The sequence below is a fragment of the Coregonus clupeaformis genome, unplaced genomic scaffold (genome assembly GCF_020615455.1).
Source record: "Coregonus clupeaformis isolate EN_2021a unplaced genomic scaffold, ASM2061545v1 scaf0035, whole genome shotgun sequence".
Taxonomy (NCBI): domain Eukaryota; kingdom Metazoa; phylum Chordata; class Actinopteri; order Salmoniformes; family Salmonidae; genus Coregonus; species Coregonus clupeaformis.
The window spans coordinates 117887-140573 of record NW_025533490.1 but is presented as its reverse complement, the minus strand read 5'-3'; the positions used below and the strand labels follow the sequence as shown (position 1 = coordinate 140573).

The following is a 22687-nucleotide window of genomic DNA, read 5'->3' as shown; positions in this document are numbered from 1 at the left end:
CAGCTAGATGTGTCTGTCCTCTGGGGAACTGGGGAAACCACAGAGATCTGTGTGTCTACTCAGTCTGAAACTTTTGTGGGTGGGCTTGTATTACTATCCTCGAAGGTACCGGAAATCCCCAGAAGTCCCAACAAAGATAGTAAAACATTGAAAATTCTCCCTCATGGGACATTTACCACAAGGACAAATTATATTTTAAATTTAGGGGTTATGTTTAGGGTTAGGGTTACAATTAGGGTTAGGTTTAGGGTTATGGCTATGGATAAGGTTAGGGTTACGGGTTACGGGTTAGGGAAAATATGATTTTGAATGGAAGTACATTTTAGGTCCCCACAAGGATAGTAAAACATATGCTGTGTGTGTGTGTGTGACTCCTCCTGATTCATATCGCTATCTGTAGCTAAATCAGTCGTCTACATTTCAATCACTGCCCTCCTCATACACTCAATGAGTGACCTACCGTAGTGACAGGTCAAATTGGCATCATTTTATTAATGTAAACAAACCCAATTATTATATTCATTCATCTTTTGTTTTGATATCCATTTAAAACAACTGGCAGCAGTTGATCTTGGTCAGATACCTGGGTCAAGTGGTTTACATGGTAAATAAGCAGGGCCGGCTCCAGGCATAAGCGACATAAGCGGTTGCTTAGGGCCCCTGGCCGCTAGGGGGACCCCGACCCAATTATTGTTAATTTTTGGGGGACTCAGTCGGGGTCTCTTACTGCTATTGAGAGTAAGGATAGTAAAATACACCAGGTGCAATTTCAAAATTTCAGCAGTTTTTCTCTTGTTATGGTCCTCTGTAGCTCAATTGGTAGAGCATGGCGCTTGTAACGCCAGGGTAGTGGGTTCGATCCCCGGGACCACCCATACATAACAATGTATGCGCACATGACTGTAAGTCGCTTTGGATAAAAGCATCTGCTAAATGGTATATTATTATTATATTATTATTATTAGTCACTCAATTAGCTGACAATTAGTCATGTACATCTTTAGATTGGTAGTTAGTCTAGCCAGCTATTTAATCTTGAAGTAATCATGGCATGTGCCCAGGGGCCCTGACCTCCAGGGGGCCCCAATTGATTTTGTTTGTCATTCTCACTCAGATATGATATTAACATGGCATAAGTCATGGCAAAATGTGAAGAATTTTGGGAATTTAGCTTTAAACCCCCCCCCGGAGGGCAATGCTGCCCCTATTTCAATGGGTATTTTGGCCCATTCCTCCATGCAGATCTCCTCTAGAGCAGTGATGTTTTGGGGCTGTCGCTGGGCAACACAGACTTTCAACTCCCTCCAAAAGATTTTCTATGGGGTTGAGATCTGGAGACTGGCTAGGCCACTCCAGGACCTTGAAATGCTTCTTATGAAGCCACTCCTTCGTTGCCCGGGCGGTGTGTTTGGGATCATTGTCATGCTGAAAGACCCAGCCACGTTTCATCTTAAATGCCCTTGCTGATGGAAGGAGGTTTTCACTCAAAATCTCACGATACATGGCCCCATTCATTCTTTCCTTTACACGGATCAGTCGTCCTGGTCCCTTTGCAGAAAAACAGCCCCAAAGCATGATGTTTCCACCCCCATGCTTCACAGTAGGTATGGTGTTCTTTGGATGCAACTCAGCATTCTTTGTCCTCCAAACACGACGAGTTGAGTTTTTACCAAAAAGTTATATTTTGGTTTCATCTGACCATATGACATTCTCCCAATCCTCTTCTGGATCATCCAAATGCAATCTAGCAAACTTCAGACGGGCCTGGACATGTACTGGCTTAAGCAGGGGGACACGTCTGGCACTGCAGGATTTGAGTCCCTGGCGGCGTAGTGTGTTACTGATGGTAGGCTTTGTTACTTTGGTCCCAGCTCTCTGCAGGTCATTCACTAGGTCCCCACGTGTGGTTCTGGGATTTTTGCTCACCGTTCTTGTAATCATTTTGACCCCACGGGGTGAGATCTTGCCCCTGATCGAGGGAGATTATCAGTGGTCTTGTATGTCTTCCATTTCCTAATAATTGCTCCCACAGTTGATTTCTTCAAACCAAGCTGCTTACCTATTGCAGATTCAGTCTTCCCAGCCTGGTGCAGGTCTACAATTTTGTTTCTGGTGTCATTTGACAGCTCTTTGGTCTTGGCCATAGTGAAGTTTGGAGTGTGACTGTTTGAGGTTGTGGACAGGTGTCTTTTATACTGATAACAAGTTCAAACAGGTGCCATTAATACAGGTAACGAGTGGAGGACAGAGGAGCCTCTTCAAGAAGAAGTTACAGGTCTGTGAGAGCCAGAAATCTTGCTTGTTTGTAGGTGACCAAATACTTATTTTCCACCATAATTTGCAAATAAATTCATAAAAATCCTACAATGTGATTTTCTGGAATTTTTTTTTCCTCAATTTGTCTGTCATAGTTGACGTGTACCTATGATGAAAATTACAGGCCTCTCTCATCTTTTTAAGTGGGAGAACTTGCACAATTGGTGGCTGACTAAATACTTTTTTCCCCCACTGTATGTACTCACTACTGTAAGTCGCTCTCGATAAGAGCGTCTGCTAAATGACTAAAATGTCAATGTAACTATTAAACGGTTTGGACTAGATACATTTTTCTACATTGTAATGGACACAGTGCAACCTTTGGTAGGCTGCTGGCAAGCTAATCGGCTGCGCAAAAGCAATGCCAAGTCAGCCTGTGCTCATGCCTTGGTTCTCACAACTAGAGGAAGTGAAATTATAGGCTACACGCCGCAAATGATATGTAACAACACTCTGAGCACATCTGACACGAAACGAAACACCAATACAAATGTAACAACAGCACAAAATAGATAAACAAGTTTGTAGAATTGTCTTTTGCGGGTGCCTTTTCATTATAGGATAGACACTTGTGATTTCTAGCTGCACTTTTTTTTTTTTTTTTATTTCACCTTTATTTAACCAGGTAAACCAGTTGAGAACAAGTTCTCATTTACAACTGCGACCTGGCCAAGATAAAGCATAGCAGTGCGATAAAAACAACAACACAGAGTTACATATGGGGTAAAACAAAACAAAAATCAAAAAAATACAACAGAAATACAATTAATATACAGTGTGCAAATTTAGCAAGTTATGGAGGTAAGGCAATAAAATAGGCTATAGTGCAAAATAATTACAATTTAGTATTAACACTGGAATGATGTGCAAGAGATGATGTGCAAATAGAGATACTGGGGTACAGATGAGCAAAATAAATAACAATATAGGGATGAGGTAGTTGGGCGGGCTAATTTCAGATGGGCTGTGTACAGGTGCAGTGATCGGTAAGGTGCTCTGACAACTGATGCCTAAAGTTAGTGAGGGAGATAAGCGTCTCCAGCTTCAGAGATTTTTGCAGTTTGTTCCAGTCATTGGCAGCAGAGAACTGGAAGGAATTGCGGCCAAAGGAGGTGTTGGCTTGGGGATGACCAGTGAGATATACTCGCTGGAGCGCAGACTACGGGTGGGTGTTGCTATGGTGACCAATGAGCTAAGATAAGGCGGGGATTTGCCTAGCAGTGATTTATAGATGGCCTGGAGCCAGTGGGTTTGGCGACGAATATGTAGTGAGGACCAGCCAACAAGAGCGTACAGGTCACAGTGGTGGGTATTATATGGGGCTTTGGAGACAAAACGGATGGCACTGTGATAGACAACATCCAATTTGCTGAGTAGAGTGTTGGAGGCTATTTTGTAAATGACATCGCCGAAGTCAAGGATCGGTAGGATAGTCAGTTTTACAAGGGCATGTTTGGCAGCATGAGTGAAGGAGGCTTTGTTGCGAAATAGGAAACCGATTCTAGATTTAACTTTGGATTGGAGATTCTTAATGTGAGTCTGGAAGGAGAGTTTACAGTCTAACCAGACACCTAGATATTTGTAGTTGTCCACGTACTCTAGGTCAGACCCGTCTAGAGTAGTGATTCTAGTCGGGTGGGCGGGTGCAAGCAGCGTTCGGTTGAAGAGCATGCATTTTGTTTTACTAGTGTTTAAGAGCAGTTGGAGGCTACTGAAGGAGTGTTGTATGGAATTGAAGCTCGTTTGGAGGTTTGTTAACACAGTGTCCAATGAAGGGCCAGATGTATACAAAATGGTGTCGTCTGCGTAGAGGTGGATCTGAGAGTCACCAGCAGCAAGAGCGACGTCATTGATATACACAGAGAAAAGAGTTGGCCCAAGAATTGAACCCTGGGCACCCCATAGAGACTGCCATAGGTCCAGACAACAGGCCCTCCGATTTGACACATTGAACTCTATCTGAGAAGTAGTTGGTGAACCAGGCGAGGCAGTCATTAGAGAAACCAAGGCTATTTAGTCTGCCAATAAGAATGCGGTGGTTGACAGAGTCGAAAGCCTTGGCCAGGTCAATGAAAACGGCTGCACAGTACTGTCTATTATCGATCGCGGTTATAATCACTAATCAAAGCAGTGGAGCGTGGTCAAAACCATTCATGTTGTGGCAACGGGGGGAGCGGGGTTACAAAATGCAATCTTATCATATACAATCGTACCATTTAATAAAATGGTCATATCTTTTTTTTTCCATACAGACTAGCAAAAAAAATAAGTGAAACTTGACAAATTATCCAATGGATTATGATGATTTGCTAGTAAAAAAGTGGAGGTGCAAACACCCCCTATTTTTATTTGCTCCATGGCTCAGGTGTCTACCTGCTCCATGGCTCAGGTGTCTACCTGCTCCATGGCTCAGGTGTCTACCTGCTGCATGGCTCAGGTGTCTACCTGCTGCATGGCTCCGGTGTCTACCGCGAAAAGCTCTTTGACTCAGCCAAAGATAATCTATTATATTGCTCAGCTCAGTCGCGACTCACGAAGAGGAAGGACTTTGCAGGTGTTTCTGATTAAGAAACAATGCCATGCTGGTGGGTGGTAACATTCAAATAAAACCCAGCTCTTAACAGAAACGTAGACTGAAAGGTATTAGCACGACATATCATAGAGGAAACACACGTCATAGGCACGGGACATTTCTGAAGTTACCACTTCGGATTTCCGACTTCAACACCAAATATATCATACTTTGACTTATTGACTTAAATCGTTGTGCAACATCATGGGTAAGTATGGCCATTGTCTTTCAGCTCTTGTGGATGTTTAAAACTGATAAAAAATTCTCGCCACCCCATGGCAAAATGGGTAGAATTGCAGGAAATTCACTTTGAAAACTAATTTTTTTCTCTCCACCGTCAAGAGAGGGGCCACTAAAATGTTTTGCCGATAGGTGACAAATCTCACTTAGAGCCCCCAAAAGGCTGGAACCGGCCCTGTAAAAAATATATACAGCAGACAGTTCAAAGATAATTACACTATACAAACATCAGGCTAATTAAATAATCTATGAATCTAATATCTCTACATAAGAGCATCACTGTGATCATAGAGTCAATGCTACGCAAAAAATTTGGCTAAAAAATTGTTAAAATTTATATATATATACAGTGAGGGAAAAAAGTATTTGATCCCCTGCTGATTTTGTACGTTTGCCCACTGACAAAGAAATGATCAGTCTATAATTTTAATGGTAGGTTTATTTGAACAGTGAGAGACAGCATAACAACAAAAAAAAAAATTGGGGAAATTTTAATGAGGGAAATAAGTATTTGACCCCCTCTCAATCAGAAAGATTTCTGGCTCCCAGGTGTCTTTTCTACGGGTAACGAGCTGAGATTAGGAGCACACTCTTAAAGGGAGTGCTCCTAATCTCAGCTTGTTACCTGTATAAAAGACACCTGTCCACAGAAGAAATCAATCAGATTCCAAACTCTCCACCATGGCCAATACCAAAGAGCTCTCCAAGGATGTCAGGGACAAGATTGTAGACCTACACAAGGCTGGAATGGGCTACAAGACCATCGCCAAGCAGCTTGGTGAGAAGATGACAACAGTTGGTGAGATTATTCTAAAATGGAAGAAACACAAAATAACTGTCAATCTCCCTCGGCCTGGGGCTCCATGCAAGATCTCACCTCGTGAGTTGCAATGATCATGAGAACGGTGAGGAATCAGCCCAGAACTACACGGGAGGATCTTGTCAATGATCTCAAGGCAGCTGGGACCATAGTCACCAAGAAAACAATTGGTAACACACTACGTCGTGAAGGACTGAAATTCTGCAGCGCCCGCAATGTCCCCCTGCTCAAGAAAGCACATATACAAGCCCGTCTGAAGTTTACCAATGAACATCTGAATGATTCAGAGGAGAACTGGGTGAAAGTGTTGTGTTCAGATGAGACCAAAATGGAGCTCTTTGCCATCAACTCAACTCGCCGTGTTTGGAGGAGGAGGAATGCTGCCTATGACCCCAAGAACACCATCCCCCACCATCGAACATGGAGGTGGAAACATTATCCTTTGGGGGTGTTTTTCTGCTAAGGGGACAGGACAACTTCACCGCATCAAAGGGACGATGGACGGGGCCATGTACCGTCAAATCTTGGGTGAGAACCTCCTTCCCTCAGCCAGGACATTGAAAATGGGTCGTGGATGGTTATTCCAGCATGACAATGACCCAAAACACATGGCCAAGGCAACAAAGGAGTGGCTCAAGAAGAAGCACATTAAGGTCCTGGAGTGGCCTAGCCAGTCTCCAGACCTTAATCCCATAGAAAATCTGTGGAGGGAGCTGAAGGTTCGAGTTGCCAAACGTCAGCCTCAAAACCTTAATGACTTGGAGAAGATCTGCAAAGAGGAGTGGGACAAAATCCCTCCTGAGATATGTGCAAACCTGGTGGCCAACTACAAGAAATGTCTGACCTCTGTGATTGCCAACAAGGGTTTTGCCACCAAGTACTAAGTCATGTTTTGCAGAGGGGTCAAATACTTATTTCCCTCATTAAAATGCAAATCAATTTATAACATTTTTTACATGCGTTTTTCTGGATTTTTGTTGTTGTTATTCTGTCTCTCACTGTTCAAATAAACCTACCATTAAAATTATAGACTGATCATTTCTTTGTCAGTGGGCAAACGTACAAAATCAGCAGGGGATCAAATACTTTTTTCCCTCACTGTATATATATATATATATATATATATATATATATATATATATATATAAAATACAGTGGGGAGAACAAGTATTTGATACACTGCTGATTTTGCAGGTTTTCCTACTTACAAAGCATGTAGAGGTCTGTCATTTTTATCATAGGTACACTTCAACTGTGAGAGACGGAATCTAAAACAAAAATCCAGAAAATCACATTGTATGATTTTTAAGTAATTAATTTGCATTTTATTGCATGACATAAGTATTTGATACATCAGAAAAGCAGAACTTAATATTTGGTACAGAAACCTTTGTTTGCAGTTACAGAGATCATACGTTTCCTGTAGGTCTTGACCAGGTTTGCACACACTGCAGCAGGGATTTTGGCCCACTCCTCCATACAGACCTTCTCCAGATCCTTCACGTTTCGGGGCTGTCGCTGGGCAATACGGACTTTCAGCTCCCTCCAAAGATGTTCTATTGGGTTCAGGTCTGGAGACTGGCTAGGCCACTCCAGGACCTTGAGATGCTTCTTACGGAGCCACTCCTTAGTTGCCCTGGCTGTGTGTTTCGGGTCGTTGTCATGCTGGAAGACCCAGCCACGACCCATCTTCAATGCTCTTACTGAGGGAAGGAGGTTGTTGGCCAAGATCTCACGATACATGGCCCCATCCATCCTCCCCTCAATACGGTGCAGTCGTCCTGTCCCCTTTGCAGAAAAGCATCCCCAAAGACTGATGTTTCCAACCTCCATGCTTCACGGTTGGGATGGTGTTCTTGGGGTTGTACTCATCCTTCTTCTTCCTCCAAACACGGCGATTGGAGTTTAGACCAACAAGCTCTATTTTTGTCTCATCAGACCACATGACCTTCTCCCATTCCTCCTCTGGATCATCCAGATGGTCATTGGCAAACTTCAGACGGGCCTGGACATGCGCTGGCTTGAGCAGGGGGACCTTGTATGCGCTGCAGGATTTTAATCCATGACGGCGTAGTGTGTTTCTAATGGTTTTCTTTGAGACTGTGGTCCCAGCTCTCTTCAGGTCATTGACTAGGTCCTGCCGTGTAGTTCTGGGCTGATCCCTCACCTTCCTCATGATCATTGATGCCCCACGAGGTGAGATCTTGCATGGAGCCCCAGACCGAGGGTGATTGACCGTCATCTTGAACTTCTTCAATTTTCTAATAATTGCGCCAACAGTTGTTGCCTTCTCACCAAGCTGCTTGCCTATTGTCCTGTAGCCCATCCCAGCCTTGTGCAGGTCTACAATTTTATCCCTGATGTCCTTACACAGCTCTCTGGTCTTGGCCATTGTGGAGAGGTTGGAGTCTGTTTGATTGAGTGTGTGGACAGGTGTCTTTTATACAGGTAACAAGTTCAAACAGGTGCAGTTAATACAGGTAATGAGTGGAGGACAGGAGCGCTTCTTAAAGAAAAACTAACAGGTCTGTGAGAGCCGGAATTCTTACTGGTTGGTAGGTGATCAAATACTTATGTCATGCAATAAAATGCAAATGAATTACTTAAAAATCATACAATGTGATTTTCTGGATTTTTGTTTTAGATTCCGTCTCTCATAGTTGAAGTGTACCTATGATAAAAATTACAGACCTCTACATGTTTTATTGCTTCTTTAATCAGCACAACAGTTTTCAGCTGTGCTAACATAATAGCAAAAGTTTTTTCTAATGATCAATTAGACCTTTAAAATGATAAACTTGGATTAGCAAACACAACGTGCCATTGGAACACAGGACTGATGGTTGCTGATAATGGGCCTCTGTACGCCTATGTAGATATTCCATTACAAATCAGCTTTTCCAGCCTTTCCTAGTTGCTTGTCTGTTAGCTTGTCGAACAGTCATTTGTCATGCTCATCCCTCCTTTCACTGCCTCTCTCTCTTCCTCTCTCTCTATCTTCCTCACCCTCTCTCTCTCTCTCTCTCTCTCTCTCTCTCTCTCTCTCTCTCTCTCTCTCTCTCTCTCTCTCTCTCTCTCTCTCTCTCTCTCTCTCTCTCTCCCTCTCTCTCTCTCTCTCTCTCTATCCCTCTCTCTCTCTCTCTCTCTCTATCCCTCTCTCTCCCTCACCCTCCCTCTCTCTATCCCTCTCTCTCCCTTACCCTCTCTCTCTCTATCCCTCTCTCTCTATCTCCCTCACCCCTCTCTCTCTCTCTCTCTCTCTCTCTCTCTCTCTCTCTCTCTATCCCTCCCTATCTCTCTCTCTCTCGCTGTCTCTCTCTCTCTCTCCCCCTCACCCTCTCTCTCTCTCTCCCTCTCCCCCCTCCGGCCCTGATAACAGAGCCCTGGGGACTCATCTCATCCAGTAAAAACCCATCTATCCCTTTCCTTCCATCCTTTTGGCATAGCTCATCTCCATACCTCTACCTTCCTTTTTCTCTACCTCCTTTAAGCGTTGCGCCTCCTCTCCCTTCCCAACATATCCTTTCCTTCTCCTCTCTTTCAGCAGAGCTAAACATATTTTCTCGCTCATCTCTCATCTCCTCTGCTTAACTCCATCCGTATGCTTCCAACAGCATGTCCTCCCCTCCTCTTTTTGTCTTATCTCTTTTCTCTCTCAATGCTTTCAACGAACCTTGCACTTCTTCGCTAACCCTGTTCTGCGTGGGCAAGAAGAAATCTATTTCTGGTCTTCACCACAGACCATTTTGCATTACTCATCTCACGTTATCACGTCTATATTTACCATTGTGTTTTCTCTGTGGTGGATGGTGGGCCACTGGGCCTGTTCAGTGTCTCATGTTCAGCATGTAGATATATGGGTCATGACTATGTGAGTTGCATGCTATAGTGTTTGTGTTATTTTTACATTACATTTTAGTCATTTAGGAGACGCTCTTATCCAGAGCGACTTACAGTTAGTGAGTGCATACATTTTCATACTGGCCCCCCGTGGGAATCGAACCCACAACCCTGGCGTTGCAAACACCATGCTCTACCAACTGAGCTACACGGGACTGTTATGTTGTTACTCTTGTCAGTTATTATTTTGGGTCACCAGCATTGTCCGGCAATATAGGCTACTGTACAGTACAAGTGCAGTGCAACAGTTTTGAGTGTGTTAAGTTTGTGTGTGTGTGTGTGTGTGTGTGTATAGGAAGTAGTAGTACTGAACTCAGGGCAAGGTATTTGTATTTGTATTTATTAAGGATCCCCATTAGCTGCTGCCAAGGCTCTTCCTGCTGCCAAGGCTCTTCCTGGGGTCCTGCAACATTAAGGCTGTTATATACAATTTAAAATATTACATGACATTATATTTCATAACACTTTACCCAATACATTTAGTGTGTTCCCTCAGGCCACTACTCCACTATCACATATTTACAATAAAACATCCATGTGTACGTGTGTGTAGAGTGAGCATCTATATGTATGTGTGTATGTGCCTGTGTGTGTGTCTCTTCACAGTCCCCGCTCTTCCACAAGGTGTATTTTTACCTGTTCTTTTAAATCTGATTCTACTGCTTGCATCAGTTACCTGATGTGGAATAGAGTCATGGCTCTATGTAGTACTGTGCGCCTCCCATAGTCCGTTCTGGACTTGGGGACTGTGAAGAGACCTCTGGTGGCATGTCTTGTGGGGTATGCATGGGTGTACGAGCTGTGTGCCAGTATTCCAAACAGACAGCTCGGTACATTCATCTCGTCAACACCTCTCACAAAAACAAGCAGTGATGAAGTCAATCTCTCTTCCACTCTGAGCCAGGAGAGACTGACATGCATGTCATCAATGTTAGCTCTCTGTGTACTTTTAAGGGCCAGCCGTGCTGCCCTGTTCTGAGCCAACTGCAATTTTCCCAAGTCCCTCTTTGTGGCACCTGACCACACTACTGAACAGTAGTCTAGGTGCGACAAAACTAGGGCCTGTAGGACCTGCCTTGTTGATAGTGTTGTTAAGAAGGCAGAGCAGCGCTTAATTATGGACATACTTCTCCCCATCTTAGCTACTGTTGTATCAATATGCTTTGACCATGACAGTCTACAATCCAGGGTTACTCCAAGCAGTTTAGTCACTTCAACTTGCTCAATTTCCACATAATTCATTACGAGATGTAGTTGAGGTTTAGGGTTTAGTGAATGATTTGACCCAAATACAATGCTTTTAGTTTTGGAAATATTCAGGACTAACTTATTCCTTGCCACCCATTCCGAAACTAACTGCAACTCTTTGTTAAGTGTTGCAGTTATTTCAGTTGCTGTAGTAGCTGAGTGTTGAGTCATCCGCATACATAGACACACTGGCTTTACACAAGGTCTCAGTCATCCATTTGGGATGGGTAAGAGAGTCTCCCTCTGAGTCTTTCAAACTGTTAATCCTCACGTACAGGCATGCATGGTACACACACACAAACACATACATAGGAATGGACGTGCACACACACACACACACAGGCACAAATCCACCAAAGGTCGCTCCAGACAGACCCTGTCAAAGGGTATCCCACAAACACATACACTCACACTTTCACTCGCATGTAATCCTACTACTATTGCCTGCTACTGTGGGTAACATAAGACTATATTCTGAGAACTAACTGTTTAGTCATAATCATATGGTATTCTGCTACAGTACAGTTCAGCGCTACATGCCCTTCCCTGATAAGGTGACTTCAGCTTGGATTTAGCTCGAGAGCATTGAAGCCCTGTGTGGTCTGATATGCCTGCTGTGTATAGAGCAGGCCCAGGTATGACTTTGACTCTGCAGGAGGCTGCAGGGACTCTGCAGTGGAGAGGGGGAGGTGTAGCTGGAAGACAGGACTGCTGACTAGGTAGAGTAGTGTGTCTGTGTCCTCTGACTACCCTTGACCCAGTTCTTCTGCCTCCTAGCATCACACCACATGCTCAGCATACTGCATGCAGCTGGATCAGGGTGTAGTAGTGGGAGCTCTGTCTTTGACCGTTACACTGAGATGTTCGCTATGTGAGCACATGCGCATATCAGAAAGAGGGAGGTTTAGTGTGTGTACATGTCAGTGTGTGTGAATTTAGTGTCTGTGTGTGTGTTTCTACATGGGTGCATACTTGTGTGTCCTGGCTAGACTTAAAGAAGACTGATGAAAACCGCAGAAACCCATGGGAATTGATCTGCCCACTCCTCCAGTGCCTGCTCAATCTGTTCCACTCACTTTCCCCCCATCATCCTCTACCTACCCTTAACCCCAATATCCTCATTCCCACTCTCCTGCTGGCCCGTCCTCATTCCCCTCTCCCTAGGCCTCCCTCCCCACAGTTCCTAGGCCCCTAAACTTAATCTGTTAACATTACACCCCATACCCTTACCCCACTGCCCCATTCTCTTTCCCCTCCTAGGCCTCTGGTCTGGATGTTCTGTAGCCCAGCAGAGAGGCAGCAGATGGGGATTGATGACCAAAAGTCCCCCTGACTCCCCCAGGTCTATTCCTATTGATCCCTGGCTGTCTGGCAGAGGAAGGACCCAGAGTGCTGATGGACGATGGTCCACTGGGACGGAGTGGAGACACACAGTTAGTCATGGATGTCTCACACAGATGACCTTTTCACACTATCCTGCAAAGCCGAACTATGCTGTGTGGCTTGGATATTTTCTTTCACATTGTCCTGTATGGTTCCAGCCAGCAAACAGGTCATCCCAGTAGGCTATAGCTCGGCTTGACTTGGCTCAGCTCATTTCTATGAAAAGGGTAATGCACAGAGCAGTCTCAAACTCCTGTCCTGTTGTGGTTTAGAATAGCCAACTTAACTAGTTCTTCTGGAACTTGTTTTATCTTGATTCATGGTTGCAGAGATGTGGAAAGCTGACTACCACCCTGAGCTAGATCAATGTTGTGTCATCCATTTGGTATGTGCAGTATCAGGTGTGTGTGTGTGTGTGTGTTTGTCAGAGGAGGCTGGTGGGATGAGCTATAAGAGGATGGGCTCATTGTAATGGCTTGAATGGAATCAATGGAACAGAGTCAAACATGTTGTTTCCATGTGTTTTATGTGTTTGGTACCGTTCCATTGATTCCATTCCAGCCATTACAATGAGCCTGTCCTCCTATAGTTCCTAACATCAGCCTCCTCTGGTGTGTGTGTCTCTGTGATTAGTGACTGTGTTGTCGTCTGTGTTGTCATCTCCTCTCCCCTTCCCTCCTCAGTCCTCACCCTGTCTATCAGCCAATGATCTCTATCTGCCTGACATCACTACCCAATCATTCAGCTCTGTCCTGTTCTCTCCTCTCCTCTCCCTGAGAGAGATATCTCACTATCAGCTCTCTTAATCCACTGTTACTGACAGCGGTAAGTTCATTCCTTTACGATCTCCACATGCAGATAGCCCCTTATGTCTATGATATAATTAAGCAATAAGGCCCGAGGGGGTGTGGTATAGGGCTGTTCTTATGCACGACACAAGCGGAGTGCCTGCATACAGCCCTTAGCCGTGGTATATTGGCCATATACCACAAACCTCTGAGGTGCCTTATTGCTATTATAAACTGGTTACCAACGTAATTAGAGCAGTAACAAGAAATGTTTTGTCATACCGATGGTATATGGTCTGATATACCACGTCTGTCAGCCAATCAGAATTCAGGGCTTGAACCACCCAATTTATAACGTGGTTATATATCTGAGATGTTTTATTCTAAATCGAATGTTACTGGAATGTATAAAATCACTTTGCAATCGTGGGAGACATTAATGCGGATTTAATGTTTACCTGTGGCGTTCGTGTGTGTGTGTGTGTGAAACAGGTTGTGTGGATCAAAAGCCACTGGAGTAACAACCATGTTGTTATAGTTGGATGTTGTGTTTGAACAGCATTGACATGTGTAGGTGTCTGTCATCACATCCTTGTTGTTTCAAGACCTATATTAGTCACAGTGTTGGGTTTGTCTGTGATCAACTCTTTGGTCTAACACCTAATGTATGTTAGAATGTTGCTTAGTGATTAAGGAAATTGAAGTCACTTTATCACTTTCAGATCTCTGATGCGTTATCTGTTGCATTATCTTTAGTAAGACACATCTCTGTGGTTTAGCCTCATGATGGGCTAAAATTAGTGGGGAACCCTGAGGGCCTTCTAGGCCTTCAGAGAAGGCATAAGGATTTATACAAAAATATCTAATTATTTTTTTTAATACAATTTATTTTCCATTTCTACTTCATCTTTTGAATAATTTTTATGATCTTCTGATTTCATCTCTTCAGTTTGTGTTGAAAATAGATTTGTCTTTGGTGGTCTCTGGGTAGAAAAATCTAGCTCAGCCAGCCATTGGCTAGGCCTTCAGAAGCTGGAAAGAAGGCCTCTGCCATTCAATTATATTAGAGCAAATTTTGACTTACAATGGGTGGGACCGTTTGGAGAAAAAAACATGAAGGCCTAGACATGGTTTCAAAGACCTAGCCAGCTTTTATGAAGTCAGCTCTGCCTAATAAACATACACATATGCTTATAATTCCTCTCTCTCTCCTTGTTCAGATGCTGTGAGTGTAGTGCCTCCCTGTCCCACTGGTACTATGAGAAGGAGGGCCGGCTCTTCTGCAAGAAGGATTACTGGGCCAAGTTCGGAGAGCTGTGCCATGGATGCAACGACCCCATCACCACCGGCCTGATCATGGTAAGATAGTCTTCAGCCACAAACAGCACAGTAACTAGATCCTCCTGACTAGAATACTAGAGATCCCTCTCCTCTCTGTCTTCACCAGTCAATCTCTCCAATCAGCCACAGACTTGATACGACACTCCTGTTACAGTCTGTCGGATATGGTTTACGCAACAACATCCACACAGAAACACTGGTCTCCACTTTATAGTACCTGTAATTAGACAGTATGCATTACACATCACTGTAAGTTTTCCAGGGAGAGGCATTAACTGTTGTTTAAGTAAAGAGTCTGAGAGGAGAGGTGGTGAAAGGACATGTGGGTCAGTGGAGGAGGGACATGGGATCTGCCCTTCTCTGATAAGGGGTGTTGGGTTGGTGTGGAATGGAATGGATTGAATAACTTCACTAGTCACTAGAACAGGGATCGGCAACAGGCAGGCCCGCAAGTGATTTTTTTGGGCCCCGCAAAGTTATAAGAGTAAAAAGATATATATACAGTACCAGTCTAAAGTTTGGACACACCTACTCATTCCAGGGTTTTTCTTTGTTTTTACTATTTTCTACATTGTAGAATAATAGTGAAGACATCAAAACTATGAAATAAGACATATGGAATCATGTAGTAACCAAAAAAGTGTTAAACAAATCAAAATATATTTTATATTTGAGATTCTTCAAATAGCCAACCTTTGCCTTGATGACAGCTTTGCACACTCTTGGCATTCTGTCAACCAGCTTCACCTGGAATGCTTTTCCAACGGTCTTGAAGGAGTTCCCACATATGCTGAGCACTTGTTGGCTGCTTTTCCTTCACTCTGCCGTCCGACTCATCCCAAACCATCTCAATTGGGTTGAGGTCGGGGGATTGTGGAGGCCAGGTCATCTGATGCAGCACTCCATCACTCTCCTTCTTGGTAAAATAGCCCTTACATAGCCTGGAGGTGTGTTGGGTCATTGTCCTGTTGAAAAACAAATGATAGTCCCACTAAGCCCAAACCAGATGGGATGGCGTGTCACTGCAGAATGCTGTGGTAGCCATGCTGGTTAAGTGTGCCTTGAATTCTAAATAAATCCCAGACAGTGTCACCAGCAAAGCACCCCCACACCATAACACCTCCTCCTCCATGCTTTACGGTGGGTACTACACATGCGGAGATCATCCGTTCACCCACACCGTGTCTCACAAAGCCAAGGCGGTTGGAACCAAAAATCTCAAATTTGGACTCCAGACCAAAGGACACATTTCCACCGGTCTAATGTCCATTGCTCGTGTTTCTTGGCCCAAGCAAGTCTGCTCTTCTTATTGGTGTCCTTTTAGTAGTGGTTTCTTTGCAGCAATTCGACCATGAAGGCCTGATTCACACAGTCTCCTCTGAACAGTTGATGTTGAGATGTGTCTGTTACTTGAACTCTGTGAAGCATGTATTTGAGTTGCAATTTCTGAGGCTGGTAACTCTAATAAACTTATCCTCTGCAGCAGAGGTAACTCTGGGTCTTCCATTCCTGTGGTGGTCCTCATGAGAGCCAGTTTCATCATAGCGCTTGATGGTTTTTGCGACACTTGAAGAAACTTTCCGTCTTGACTGACCTTCATGTCTTAAAGTAATGATGGACTGTCGTTTCTCTTTGCTTATTTGAGCTGCTCTTGCCGTAATATGGACTTGGTCTTTAACCAAATAGGGCTATCTTCTCTATACCCCCCCTACCTTGTCACAACACAGCTGATTGGCTCAAACGCATTAAGAAGGAAAGAAATTCCACAAATTAACTTCTAAGAATGCACACCTGTGAATTGAAATGCATTCCAGGTGACTACCTCATGAAGCTGGTTGAGAGAATGCCAAGAGTGTACAAAGCTGTCATCAAGGCAAAGGGTGGCTATTTGAAGAATCTCAAATATAAAATCTATTTTGATTTGTTTAACACTTTTTTGGTTACTACATGATTCAATATGTGTTATTTCATAGTTTTGATGTCTTCACTATTATTCTACAATGTAAAAATAAAGAAAAACCCTTGAATGAGTAGGTGTGTCCAAACTTTTGACTGGTTGTGTATATATATATATATTTATTTTTCTTGCTCTTAAAACTATAATTTGGGGGAGGATTTTTGTTTTTGGTATAAGAAAAAAGACTAGAAATCACCAAGAATTCATTTAAAAATTATTTTAATTTATCAAATCTGTTCCCAAGTATTCCTACAAATAAAAGAGAGACGTGATTGTGCCTCAGTGTAATCAAGGTATGAAATGTTTATGTTATTTTCAAATACAATCTCTTTTTGGGCTTACTTATGGTCAATTTGCGGGGTACAAATGTTTATAATTATGTTCCGGCGCCTGACCATCTGCTCGGGCAAAAATCTTCTCACGGCTGAATCTAGTTGCCTATCCCTGTACTAGTGGGAGTGCATTCATGTTTATTGATGATTGTCTCAAGCACTTTCAATGCTCAACAAAAAGGAATCCACACTTTGCAATATGCATTAACTGCATTGCTGTTCATTCACCTCGGATCTTCTTTAAATAGGTATTTTTCATTGGTAATCACTAGCTTCTAGTATTCACCACAGTTTCCTAGTACATAGTTAAATATGAATTATCAATAGACAGATTAAAGCTAAATATGTCAATGTCTACATTGTGAAAAATACATGCGTGTATGTGTTGCATAAAGAGCAGAAAACCTGAGTGTAGCCTGTGAGAAATAATGTTAATTGTGAGGTAACCATTTGCACTCTCCCCAGCAGTAGCATGTCACACTTTGAAATGTGGTATAGAACCATCATGCCATTTGAAGTGGGATTTCGCCTGGTTTCTCTCTTTAGTAATCCATGTTTATGAGCTGTGGTGTCAACAGGGTTTCCAGCCCAGGTAGATAAAAATGGAAATAGGTATTTTGTATTGCAAATCAGCCTTAGGCACGCATAATAGGTGGCACGTGAGTTTGGGGAAGCTAATTCTTACCATAAAAATACACCTTTATAATAAAGCATTCCATGCATCATCGCATTTGCAGAATTATGTAAGATAATATTCCTAATGTGATGAGTAGATTGGATAGTCATAATTTAGGCTAATAATACAACTCCATAACTGTTTGCAAAAAAGACTGAGGGCTGAGAGCAGGCCTAGGCTATAGGCTATAGTGCCTTCAGAAATTATTCATACCCCTTGACTTATTCCACCTTTTATTTTTTTATTTTTTTTTAACCTTTATTTAACTAGGCAAGTCAGTTAAGAACAAATTCTTATTTACAATGATGGCCTACACCGGCCAAACCCGGACAACACTGGGCCAATTGTGGGCTGCCCTATGGGACTCCCAATCACGGCCAGGTTGTGATCCAGCCTGGAATCGAACCAGGGGATCTGTAGTGACGCCTCAAGCACTGAGATGTAGTGCCTTAGACCGCTGCGCCACTCGGGAGCCTGAATTCAAAATGGATTAAATATATATATTTTCTCACCCATCTACACACATAAATGGCAAAGTTAAAACATGTTTTTAGAAATTTAGCAAATTTATTGAAAATGAAATACAGAAATATCGAATTTATATACAGTGAGGGAAAAAAGTATTTGATCCCCTGCTGATTTTGTACGTTTTCCCACTGACAAAGAAATGATCAGTCTATAATTTTAATAGTAGGTTTATTTGAACAGTGAGAGACAGAATAACAACAAAAAAATCCAGAAAAAAGCATGTCAAAAATGTTATAAATTGATTTGCATTTTAATGGGGGAAATAAGTATTTGACCCCCTCTCAATCAGAAAGATTTCTGGCTCCCAGGTGTCTTTTCTACAGGTAACGAGCTGAGATTAGGAGCACACTCTTAAAGGGAGTGCTCCTAATCTCAGCTTGTTACCTGTATAAAAGACACCTGTCCACAGAAGCAATCAATCAATCAGATTCCAAACTCTCCACCATGGCCAAGACCAAAGAGCTCTCCAAGGATGTCAGGGACAAGATTGTAGACCTACACAAGGCTGGAATGGGCTACAAGACCATCGCCAAGCAGCTTGGTGAGACGGTGACAACAGTTGGTGCGATTATTCGAAAATGGAAGAAACACAAAAGAACTGTCAATCTCCCTCGGCCTGGGGCTCCATGCAAGTCTCACCTCGTGGAGTTGCAATGATCATGAGAACGGTGAGGAATCAGCCCAGAACTACACAGGAGGATCTTGTCAATGATCTCAAGGCAGCTGGGACCATAGTCACCAAGAAAACAATTGGTAACACACTACGCCGTGAAGGACTGAAATCCTGCAGTGCCCGCAAGGTCCCCCTGCTCAAGAAAGCACATATAGAGGCCCGTCTGAAGTTTGCCAATGAACATCTGAATGATTCAGAGGAGAACTGGGTGAAAGTGTTGTGGTCAGATGAGACCAAAATGGAGCTCTTTGGCATCAACTCAACTCGCCGTGTTTGGAGGAGGAGGAATGCTGCCTATGACCCCAAGAACACCATCCCCACCATCGAACATGGAGGTGGAAACATTATGCTTTGGGGGTGTTTTTCTGCTAAGGGGACAGGACAACTTCACCGCATCAAAGGGATGATGGACGGGGCCATGTACCGTCAAATCTTGGGTGAGAACCTCCTTCCCTCAGCCAGGGCATTGGAAATGGGTCGTGGATGGGTATTCCAGCATGACAATGACCCAAAACACACGGCCAAGGCAACAAAGGAGTGGCTCAAGAAGAAGCACATTAAGGTCCTGGAGTGGCCTAGCCAGTCTCCAGACCTTAATCCCATAGAAAATCTGTGGAGGGAGCTGAAGGTTCGAGTTGCCAAACGTCAGCCTCGAAACCTTAATGACTTGGAGAAGATCTGCAAAGAAGAGTGGGACAAAATCCCTCATGAGATGTGTACAAACCTGGTGGCCAACTACAAGAAACGTCTGACCTCTGTGATTGCCAACTAGGGTTTTGCCACCAAGTACTAAGTCATGTTTTCCAGAGGGGTCAAATACTTATTTCCCTCATTAAAATGCTAATCAATTTATAACACTATTATTGCACACGGAGTGAATCCATGCAACATATTATGTGACTTGTTAAGCTCATTTTTACTCCTGAATTTATTTAGGCTTACCATAACAAAGGCGTTGAATACTTATTGACTCAAGACATTTCATTTTTTCATTTTTTATTAATTTGTAAAAAAATTATGGGGTATTGTGTGTAGGCCAGCGACAAAAAATGTAAAGGCTGTAACACAACAACATGTGGAAAAAGTCAAGTGGTGTGAATATACTTTCTGAAGGCACTGTATAAGGCTATATAATTTTGGCAAATTAATTCAATTTACTTTAGGCGAAGCTTAGCTAGCCTTATGTACACGCTGCCTATGGCAGGCGGTATGTCAGGTTGGTTGGGATTCTAGCCTGAATTCTAACATAACATTTTTCTTAGTGTAGAGTAAGTTATTCTGTTGTACATGTATATCGATTCCCTCTTGAACCGACTAGCCCTCTAAACTCTCACCTTAGAATATCCTTTCTTTCACAATCTATTGAGACACCTCTAATTCACTACACTTCTCTTATCTGGCTTCCTCTTCCATATAATATGGTGGGAGGGTACGTCTTGTGCTTGTTGTTTAACTGTAAGATTGAGTTGTTTGGGCCCCAGGTTCAAATAAGGGTGATATATTGAGAAATATGTTAAAGAACAAACAACATTTGAGCCTGGTTGATTTCACATTGAGCCTGCTAAGTATCACCATTAGAATGTACTGTTCTCTCTGCAATGTGTGAAAACATGTCACCTCCTCTCATTCCATGACCTCTGCGTCTGCCTCTTTCTTCTTTCACTCTCTCAGTACTTTATTGTTGTCTTTGTTTAATCTCCCAGAAGCCTTTTCGCTGGCGACTTTGACCTGACCTCTGGACAGAACAATCCCACCACACTAAGATTAAGATCACTTTATTGGTCAATCACACACAAGGTCCTACCAAAATTTGACCTCCGCTTTTAACCCAACCCCTCCGAAAGACACACATACATATACAGGTTTTGGAGAGGTGCGAGGGTCTGCCGCACTGGGCGCCCAGGGAGCTGTTGTTTTTTTGGGGGGGGTTAAGTGCCTTGCTCAAGGGCACAACTGCAGGCAATGGCATGTAGGATTTGATACCGGCAACCCCCCCCCCATTTTTATGTAAAAATATCTAAAAACCTGTTTTTGCTTTGTCATTATGGGGTTTTGTGTGTAGATTGATGAGGGGGAAAAACTATTTAATCAATTTTAGAATAAGGCTGTAACGTAACAAAATATGGATGTCTGAATGTCTGAATACTTTCCGAAGGCACTGTATATTGTTAATGCTTATGGTGAACCCTGTTTTGAGGTAATATGTTCAGTAACTGTAGCCACTCTTAGAGAGAGTTAATGCTTGTTGTGGTCGCTTAGTTAGGAACAAATATATATTTTTTAAACATCCTGGAGCAGACCTCTTTGACGTGCACAAACACACACACACACACACACACACACACACACACACACACACACACACACACACACACACACACACACACACACACACACACACACACACACACACACACACATATACACACTCATTCAATGTTCTTCGCTCTCTACCATTTACAGCCAGGAGGTGTATGTGTATGTCCTTCTCTGTATCTATGCGTCCGTGCAAGAGTGTGTGTCAGTTACACTCAGCCCACAACCAGCCCTCTGAACCACCCACCCAGCGGAGCCCAGCAGAGTCCAAAGTGAATCAGAGATGGCAGCTAGAGCTCGCCCTTCCCTGACCTGCCACCCGCTAACCATTACCCAGAGTCCTCTACAGGGCCAGATGTATCACTCACATTCCCCTTACAGTACAAAGAAACCACTGACGTCTGACCGCGGTTCAGTCCAACTAAGACGGTCAGGAATGATGTTATCACAAAGATGTCAGACCAATGGTGTTATAGACGGAGGGCCAACTGACCGACCGAACCGAACGGCAGACAAGGTCAACTTCCTCTGCTACTTTTCATCCCCTGCGCCCTGGACATGTGGCGTGATGCAGTCCAATCCCACACCGCCCTCCATTGGCATCAGGCCAGCCAAACAGGGCAGACTGCATTTCGTCAGCCCACAAAAAGCATCCTCTGAAAGAGGATAGTGTTTGGTTGTTGGAGCCGAACCAGAGAAAACAGTCTAAAACTATGTGATGCAATGTGGGAATGACTCAGTCTGCCTGCTGATTCAAATGTTAAATTGATTAGGTTGTTTTGGTAGGACAAGAGAACAGAATTAATAGAGACATTTCTCACTGCGTCACCGTGCCTCTGCTTTCGATGAGGTTTTCCTATAAGGAGTCCTGAGCCTCAGATCAATGTAAGCAGCCATAACGCCTGATTCAACCACTGTTAGGATTTGTGAACTAGTGCCACACAACCTACATACAAGATTATATGGCCATCTTGTACATGTTCAAGAAGCTTAACACTTGAACTTACATCTGTATGTAAGCCCTATCCTCTGACAACCATGATCACAGAATCCTCCTCATGTAGGCTGAGCTCAAGTCATTTCACAGATGAAACCCTTTCCTGTGTTCCCAATATATCCCCCTCTCTCTCTCTCCCCCTCTCCCCGCCAACTCTCTCTCTCTCTCTCTCTCTCTCTCTCTCTCTCTCTCTCTGTTTTCCTCATTGACATCTGCAGCCTTGAGTAGATGAGTGGTCAGAGTTAGGGGGCAGTTATTTATAACGCCTGTTCTGTTCAAGGTGATTTATGACTTGGACACAGAGCCAAGTGCAGTAATTGAATCTACTGTCCTGCTGCCTCCTTCCCTGTTGCCTCCCTCTCTCCTGCCTCCCTGCCTTCTGCCTCCCTCACTGCTGACTTCAGAAGAACCTGTGTTTTTTGTGCATTAGTTAGCAGTAGATAAATGTGCCGTTTCTCAAACAGCTTAGGTTAATTCCTTCCACTCTGGTGTAGTGTTGCTGTGTCCGGCGGGAGAAGGTAGGCTATGTCCCTGCAGGTATTCAAACGGGGTCGCCATGACCCCAAGGCAAGCATGCCAATCACAACCCCAAGAGAATGA

General features: G+C 43.5%; 1 protein-coding gene across 2 annotated transcripts in view; it reads left to right on the top strand.

Moving 5' to 3' along the window:
* LOC121566204 (LIM domain kinase 1) overlaps positions 1 to 22687 on the top strand; it is a 93611-nt gene that overhangs the window by 48067 nt on the left and 22857 nt on the right. For both annotated transcript variants that reach the window (XM_041876367.2, XM_041876371.1), the window contains one exon: positions 14488 to 14626. In XM_041876367.2, the coding sequence (XP_041732301.1) occupies positions 14488 to 14626 (139 nt within the window). The remainder of the gene's footprint in view (positions 1 to 14487; positions 14627 to 22687) is intronic.